Source organism: Podarcis vaucheri (genome assembly GCF_965113315.1).
Source record: "Podarcis vaucheri genome assembly, chromosome: 6".
Taxonomy (NCBI): Eukaryota; Metazoa; Chordata; class Lepidosauria; order Squamata; family Lacertidae; genus Podarcis; species Podarcis vaucheri.
This window is the reverse complement of record NC_138764.1, coordinates 58,886,861-58,895,868: the sequence shown is the minus strand read 5'-3', so window position 1 is coordinate 58,895,868 and position 9,008 is coordinate 58,886,861. Positions and strand designations below refer to the sequence as shown.

Here is a 9,008-nt window from a genome sequence, read left to right as displayed (position 1 = left end):
ATATGTGCGTGTAGGAGCTATGTGTCACATGCATGGTTCCTTGGAGTAGAGCAGTGGGGCAGCAAAATGTGACATCTCAGTGGTAGAGCACCTGCTTTCGAGGCCCCAGATTCAATCCTGGCATTTCCAGGCAGGGCTGGGGAAGACCCCTGTCTGAAACCCCAGAGAACCTGCTCCTGGCCACCATAGACATTACTGAGCTAGATGGGCCAATAGTCTTACTCAGTAGAACGCAGCTTCCTATATTTGTGCCAGAAGCCAGAGTCCCTGTTTTGGGAAAGCCCCCTCCCCCAATTGCTCAGTCAGTAGAGCATGGGTAGGCACACTAAGGCCCTGGGGCCGGATCTGGCCCAATCGCCTTCTAAATCCGGCCTGCAGATGGTCCGGGAATCAGCGGGTTTTTAAATGAGTAGAATGTGTCCTTTTATTTAAAATGCATCTCTGGGTTATTTGTGGGGCATAGGAATTCGTTCATTTTTTATTTTTTATTAAATATAGTCTGGCCACCCACAAGGTCTGAGGGACAGTGGACCGGCTCCCTGCTGAAAAAGTTTGCTGACCCCTGCAGTAGAGCACGAGCCTCTTAATCTCTGGATGGTGGGTTCGAGCCTCACGCTGGGCAAAAGATTTCTGCTTTGCAGGGGTTGGACTAGATCAGGGGGTTGGACTAGATGACCCTCGGGATCCCGTCTAACTCTACGATTCCAGGATCCCATCAGCCTCAGCCCCATGCGCATCCTTTCCCACATGCCTGAACGCAGATAAACCCTCTCACTCGCAAGACGCCAGCGGCAGCTCCCTCGAGACAGCGCCACGGGGTGAAGGAGAAGAAGAAGCAGAAACCCCTGCTAGACCCCGCGCAACGAAGCGACCGCCCCGTCTGGCAAACTCTCCCCGCGCGGAGTCTGGATTCCGGAGCCTTCCTACTAGTCCCAGCCTCCCTCCCCTGTGCTGGGCGCAGGAAACTGGGGAAGCGGCTCCTTCTCCCTCCCGCCGAAGCGCGGCTGGGCTGGGCTGCTGCTCCCCCGTGATTTTGTTTTTGCGAGGGGGCGGAGCTCCTTCGAAATCCCACTCCGCGGACTCCAGGAAAGAAAGAGAGAACGGGATCGCCGGGGGAGAGGGAGGGTCGGTGTATTTGTGTGTGCGTCTTGGTGTCGCGGGGAGAGCGCGCCCGGATTCTCTCTCCAAGCCCCGGGTTGTTTCTCTCGCACACCGCCCACCCTCGCCTCCAGCGCCGAGGCAAAGCGAGGAGGGCGAGCCTGCTGAGCCGACGAGAGCTCCCTGCGAGCAAGATCGGACTCTCCACGCCCCGCAAGCCGGCGCCCGGGAGCCTCGTCGAGCCCCGACAGCTGCCCTCTCCGGCGTGGTCCCCATGGAGGAGGACGTTCTGGACAAACTCGAGGACATGGCGTCGGTGCGGGACTTCGACCCTCTCACCGGCAGCATCCCCGCCACCAAAGTGGAGGTCACCGTCTCCTGCAGGTAAATGGGAGGCCGCGTGGGCTCGTGTGCAAGGTGTACGCGTGTGTCGGGGTGGTGTTGCCTTTGGGGGCGCGCACAGCTCCAAGTCGAGGAAGGCGGCAAGTTTCTCTTGGCGCAGCTAGCAGCTGCTGGCAAAGATTTTCAGCGGGGGGGGGGGGAGATGTGCGATTTGCCGCTTGCTTGCTCAAAGTTTCTACTTCTCCCCATCATTCGGCTGGGATTCTGAAAGGCCGATTGGAAAGCGTTTGGAAACTTGAGAGAAAAGGCGCGGTTGAGTTAAGGGGGAAGCACAGTCACAGAAGATAGAAATAATCCACGCATCAGTTGCCTTGTCTGAGAACTTGAGATGGTAGATGTTATTGGGGGTCTCTGTTGCACATTACCTGTTCTTGAGTAGACAGCCCATGGTCCGGATCCCAATAGCAAGGCTATTGGTGAAGGAGGAAAGGATGCCTCAAGAATCGCTGGATCAACTTTTGTAGGTGAGGCACTGCATATATCTCAAGAAGTATACTGAGCTCAGAACTCTTCACAAAAGGAGGCAGATTGTGATGGAGGTGTTTCTTCTTGCTCTCTAGACCTGTGATAGCTGATTTTCATCCTGCTGGAACTGTGTGAAGCTGTACCTTGAGAACTGACCCACATCTCTGTGGCGGAGCCTCTGCTCATCACTGAGAGCAGAGGCTCAGTTCTTGGCATCGCTGGTGGTGAGGCTAGGCAAGACCACCTGCACTCTATATTGAAAGCAGTATCAAAGCACCTTAAACAGTCTAGGCTTCCCCCAAAGAATCCTGGGAACTGTAGTTTGTTTAAGGGGCTGAGAGTTGTTAGGAGACTCCTATTCCTCCTACAATCCTCAAGATGGTATAATATTCAGTTCTTCTTTCCAGGGAACTGTAGCTCCGGGAGGGGATTAGGAGCCTCCTAATGACTCTCAGGATCCTTAACGGACTACACTTCCCAGGATTCATTGGGGGAAGCCATGACTGTTTAAAGTGCTATGATACAGCTTTCAATGTATACTGTGGATGAGGTCTGGGAGAGCAGCTTCCAGGTGGAGAAGACGAGGGGTGGGGCCTCTGTGGTCCCCCAACAGTTGTTGGACTTCCAACTCTCATCAGTTTCAGCCAGTGTGGCAAGTAGTGAGTGATGACAGGAGTGGCAGTCCATCAACATCTGGAAAGCCACATGTTGCCCAAGCCTGCTGTAGATCAACATCTGGAGTGATGCTAGATGGACCAGGGGCTTATCAAACTGTAGCTTCCACACTGCTGCAACTGCAACAAATTAATTTAAGGAAATATCTTACCTATGTTATTTTTGTAAACCCTGGGAGAAAATTTCTCTTATTTGATAATGAAATGAACATGTATCCAGTGAGGAATAAATTCCTCTTCTACTAAGCTCCACAAATACAACATTTATATAGAACATCAAAACATGAGTGGTTTTACAATATGTAAATCTTACTGCTATATAAATATAGACAGCACCTTTAAGATTTCACACATTATTTTTGTTGTTGTTGGCAAGCTCATGCTGATCAAGGGCGGCAGGGAATTGTTCTGCACAGATGTCTAAAACTGAACTACTTTTACACAAAACGTTTCTCAAACTATAGAATAGGGGGACTCTCCCAGGTCCTATCAATCCCAGCCAGCATGGCTAATGGTCACAGATGATGAGCATTATAGTTCAATAACATTTGGAGGACTGCATTTTATCCACCCCTGCCATAGATCCATCCGTTTAACGTTTAATGTTGCAAAATGCTGCTAGATCTCTTAATATGAGACTGAAAAAGTATAGGAAGCCATTTTTGTCCATAAGCGAAAAATAACTACCACCAAAGTCAATAGCTGGGCAATATATTTATTAGGACCAACTGAAATGGTCCTGGTTATGAACAAGCTTTTGAGTTCTGTAGCCTTCATCAGGTTGCTTGCTTTATGTGCAGGTTGATGAAAAGTTCTGCTCAATTTGAAAAGCTTGCTTGCTATTTTGAGACATTTTGCTTGGACTTAATAAGGGTATTGCCCAGCTGTGGATTTTGGAATTAATGCAAGATAGTTATGCTGTACGTACAATTGGTAGGGAGAAGGAGGTGACCAGTTGGGGGCAGAAGGTGGGAAAGAGAAGTCACTCTGCTTTACTTAACAGATACGATAATGCGGTCTTGTGATGTGCTCCAGGTTAGCAGGGATGGGGGACTTGTGGTAATTAATAATAATAAGTTTATTATTTATACCCCATGTTGCTGGACTACAACTCCCATCAGTGCCTTCGTGATTTCCCAGAAAGCAGAGCTTTTCCCTTGTACACTGCTATCCTTTGAGCAGTGTATCATTTTGGATCTTCATTTCAGCCTGGAGAAGATACGGGGTTTTCTGTGTGTTTTGTAGCTGCATATAATTAGCAGGCCTATTACGAAGGAAGCATCAGACTGAATCACATGCCGTCATGCTTTCTTAACAGTGCAATCCAAGCCAAGTGGAGTGAATGGGTTCAGAACTGAATCGGAATGGAACTTTGCATGCAGCATTCCTTCAGCCATCCATGCCCCACTTTGAGGGAGAACACCCGTTTGCACAAGGCAGCAAGGCCCCCTTGGTGTTAAACATGTTCAGATGAAAGCAGAGAGTGAGAGGAGGCCCTTTCAGGTGCTTTGCAGGTTTCAGGTTGTAGTCAGGCCTCCTGGGAAGGAGAAAATGCTGATGCTGTGAGGGCTTAAAAAACAAAAACAAAATAACTGGTATATAAATTTGATGACATGAATAAAAAACAAATAAACTTTTCCAGCTGTAATTCTTGTTTGTATCGCATCATTGATGGAAACAAATCTCTGCATGCAGAATTAAGGAGAACTATCTGTAGCTCTGGATGTTTCTTTCATATATAAAATAGCCTTGCTTTTGACATAATTTGTGATTAGATTGCTTTCTTAAAGGAGGATGAAAAGAGGCTTGTATGTTGTAAATAACCACTCACCTGGTTACCTGTGGTAAATAGGAATTGCCTCCAGGTGACCAAGCAGGGAAACAGGCAAAGCTCTCCCTCCTTTCCTTTCCTTTCCTTTCCAATAGACAGTTATCTGTTTGTACGTTAACTAGTAAAATTGTTTCTGGTTAATTAAATTGCAAGAACAAATGAAAAGTATACTTGATTATAGTGGTTTATTTGGAAATGTCTGTAATTCACTTGTGGAATGATGCATAGAGAGTACCGGAAATTTGCTGTTTGGTGAAATGCTTCCAGGAAAATAATAGATCTAAATACCATCAGTAATGTTTAATGTCTGCACCTGAAAAGTGCCAAGTTGTGATTGGATATTAGAAAGTGCCTTATTGGGAGGCTTTACTGATATGCTCCCACTGTAACGCATCTCCTTTTATTCATCAGATGGCTTGCAGATAACTCAATTTGCAGATCAGTCTTTGGACAGTGTGAATTCATTCCAGTGAATCAGATGTGTTGGTTTCAGAGTGGTCTTGATGAAAGCTCACCGGTTTCTCAATGGAACAAAAGATGTGGGTCGTGACATGAATCTTACTCTACTTTTCCTGCTAGAGCTAGGGGCACAACTTCCAGTGAAGTTTGTTCTTTGTATACCGCAGGGAATTTGGTTCATAAGGATAGATTCTTCCCTTTTTTAATGATGAGGGAATGAAGAGCTTTTCAATGTGCAGTTGGGGAGAAAACCTAGCTGTTGGGTCCACTCAGCCATCGACTGACTCTTCTAGTTGGAAACGCACGTGGTCTATACGTATGCTCACAATGGAATTGTGATATTTTGCTACATGCATTTGCATTCAATTTCACAGTGTGGAATTCAGGCTATAGCAGCAAGGATTAGAGCAATCTTTTGGCAAATTAACAGCAATTACATGATGCTAGAAATTCATCCAAACCCCAGCTGTTTCACATAGCTCCTGTTTTCTGAGATTCTCATTGTGCACTCAACATCTGGAATAACAGCCCAACAGGTGAAACCGAGGCTCCTTTATCTTTTTGCTTGTAGTGCTCAGGCCCAGAAAAAACTCTAGGCAAAGAGGGTTGTACGTATATCTATAACTCCCATAGGGAAGAATCTCTTCCTCCACAATTTCCAGCAGCCTGGCGTCCTGCTGGGCTATAGCTTAGAGTTCCAGGCACTGGGATTAGGTGCCTGAAGATCTAACTACAGCCCACTGTGAAGGAGGATTGCTGGATCTTTCAAAGCAGTGTGTTCTTTTCATAAGAGTTCTGTAACCACAAAGCAGTTTCTTAGTGGGCTCCTGACTAGTTGAGATCTGGTCCTTGCACTGCCAGCCACACAAAAACCCAGCAGGAGGGAGGCCAATCTGCTTCTGGGTGTATCTGGGTCAAACTATGTGAATGCAATAGACTTTCATATGTTTTAAACATGTAAACTAGCAGCCATGAGGGGGCCTGTGTAGCAGTGGGAGCACAGGAGTTGCGGAGGGGAAGTTTGATTCTCTCCCCCTTCCCATGTGGTCCCAACAACTGAAACTGCATTAGGAGGGAAGCCTCTCGACTATTGATGAGACAAAGCCCACTAAGTCAAAGGCATGCAGGAAAGAGTTAATAGTCTGGATTGTACATTTAAACTAAGGAACCTCAGTGCTTTCTAACCCAAGGAAGCTAGAGCACAAGGATCATTAACCTTTCAGCATTGATTGTGCAGAAGAGGGAAGTGGCAGCAGGGTTCTGCCCACCCCTCCAAACAACTGAAGCTATGTGATATGATGAGCACCAACCACAGACATTCTCTCTTCCACACAACCATTAAATGGAACCCTTTTACTGAAAGACAGGCCAGCTGCAATAGGTTTGTGAACCATGATCAATGCGGCAATGCATTACTCTGAGTTAACCTATCTATCTCTCTATCTGGCATTGTTGTCTTCTGACTGACACTTGCTCTCCAAAGCGTCAGCTAGAAATCTTTCCTAGCACCTAAAATTATGGAATTCACTACCACACAGGCCCTTTGCAAGCATTTGGCCTGAACACACAAGGGTAAAATGCATAGAGTGGGGCAGGAATGCCACCCCTGCCCCCAATATCCCATGCATGCTGGCCCCACCCGACTTCATTCCTGTCCTTTGCACAAAGGTCTGAAGGGGGTATGTACACAGGTTCAGTTGAACGTGCTTGGAAACCTGCCCACAATGTGTTTCCAGTTGCAAGGAGGCTTCAAAGTCCATTTGTTGATCCTCTGGAGGAGCCCAGGGGACAAAGGAGATCAGTTGCCTTAGCACCGTGGAGAGCTCTTAGTGGGCAACTTGCTTTGACAAGGGTTGGAAGGAAACTGAGGCCTTCAAGCTTCTGCCTCCACTCCTAGGCTCTGCTCCCTTTTGGAGAACTAGGGACTGCAATAGTGCCAACCTTTTGTCCTGGAGAAGGGCACATTTTCTGCATCCCATGGTCTCCTGCTGGTGTGCTCCCTGTGCTGTTGGACTGGCAAAGTACTGTGGGAGACACTCAGTTACCCAGGCCCAAGAGAAAGTGTTTGTGATGGTCCTGGCCCTGCTTCTAAAGACCCTGGTGATGTTATCTAACTGGGCTCCTTCTAGCCTCGAGTTTCTGGTCTTCTAATCACCAGTATCAGGCTCAGAGCCAGGAACCTGAGCTGGCTACATAGCCAGCAGCACCATAGCCTCTAACCTAGTATCTGAAGTAATGACAAATTCACCCAACATGCTTGGAAGCCCCCTTCAGACCATCCCATGCAGTGTACAAAGTTCAAGGTGGATTTGATACACCCAATGTTCATGGGCCTCTTGAGGTAAGGGCTGGCACATGTAGGGCTTCCCCCTAGAGGTTTCCTGCCCCCACCCCTGCCCAAATGCTGGGAGAGGGCTAAAATCTGGTAATAGCTGCTAGCCTAAATGGCTTTAAAGTGAGGTGGTGGTTGTTGTTTAGTCGTTTAGTCGTGTCCGACTCTTCGTGACCCCATGGACCAGAGCACGCCAGGCACTCCTGTCTTCCACTGCCTCCAGCAGTTTGGTAAAGCTCATGTTTGTAGCTTCGAGAACACTGTCCAACCATCTCGTCCTCTGTCGTCCACTTCTCCTTGTGCCCTCCATCTTTCCCAACATCAGGGTCTTTTCCAAGGAGTCTTCTCTTCTCATGAGGTGGCCAAAGTACTGGAGCCTCAGCTTCATGATCTGTCCTTCCAGTGAGCACTCAGGGCTGATTTCCTTAAGAATGGATAGGTTTGATCTTTTTTCAGTCCATGGGACTCTTCATGGATCACTGCTTTGCCGTGGCTTGAATAACTCAGAGAAGCTATGAGCTATGCCGTGCAGGGCCACCCAAGATGGACAGGTCATAGTGGAGAGTTTTGACCAAACATGATCCACCTGGAGCAGGAACCGGCAAGCCACTCCAGTACCCCTGCCAAGAAAACTCCATGGACAAAGACAACAGGCATATAAAAGTGAGGCTAGGCAAATGCATGTAGGAAAGGGCTACTGGTCACCACTAGCTATGATGGCTATATACCACCTCCAGAATCGGAAGCATCATGCCTCAATACTGGTTGGCTATGACAACAGGAGAAGGCCATTGTACTCATGACCTGTTTGTGTGCTTCCTATAAGCATCTGGTCAACCATTCTGGAAAACAGAATGCTGGATAAGATAGGCCTTTGGTCTGATGCAGCAAGTCTCCTCTGATGTGCTCAGCCACTGAGTTATGGGGCCTTCCCCATGTTGAGTTTTCTTCAACATGTCGCTTCTATTCAAGAATTTCATCTCTTCTTCTTCGTCTTCAATATGCCACTTCTATTCAAGAATTTCATCTCTCTGCTTCTAGTGATCATTACTGCTATCCTCCCTGCCCTGCATTTACATCAGATGTTACTTAAGAAGATTTGTGTGGCATTGTCTGCCTTCCAGTTCTTTGATACCAAGATAGATGCTGTCTTGCGTTACAAACTGGAATGAGCAGTTCAACGATTTTTCGTATCTGAACTCTCTGAGCCCCTGGGTGAATATTGTCTGGAACGGGTCTCTTACTACTGTTTAACCTATCAATTTGCTCTGAAACCTTTTCTGTTGGCACTTCCATTTGTGATGGGATTTTTTCTTTCTTTCTAGATTTAACACCTGGGGGGGGGGGAAAGAAAAAGTCAGGTGTTGGTATTTCCTTGGCGACATCCTTCATTCAGATATCTGTCATTTGTGCTGTGTAGTTTTGTGGCCCTTCTTTTCTGCAATAGGTTGCATATTTTTAATGCATTATTTTAACAATTTCCTTTTTTGTACATTTCAATGGATTTTTTTAAAAAAAGAATTCTCTTGTTTAAGCAGTTTATTATTCAGTGTGTCAAACTGGTGATCTTTTGGTTTTCCATGTTTAGAACTCGACATCTTGGTAAACTTTTTTCCCCCTTGCTACTTCCACCTTTCCTCCCATATTAATAGTTCTAACACATTTCTTTTCTACAACAGCAATGGCAAGAGTATAATAGCTGAAATATGAGTTGCCAATTTTAGTGCCATCTTTGGAAGAAAAATAA

At 46.8% G+C, this 9,008-nt stretch overlaps 1 protein-coding gene across 2 annotated transcripts in view; it reads left to right on the top strand.

Moving 5' to 3' along the window:
- Positions 1-920: 920 nt before the first annotated feature.
- Positions 921-9,008, top strand: part of LOC309534750 (copine-5) — a 141,899-nt gene continuing 133,811 nt past the window's right edge. The window contains exon 1 of one of the 2 annotated variants that reach the window (XM_082227079.1): positions 921-1,482. In XM_082227079.1, the coding sequence (XP_082083205.1) occupies positions 1,373-1,482 (110 nt within the window). In that variant the 5' untranslated portion in view covers positions 921-1,372. The remainder of the gene's footprint in view (positions 1,483-9,008) is intronic. The other variant, XM_082227078.1, reaches the window with a different exon arrangement.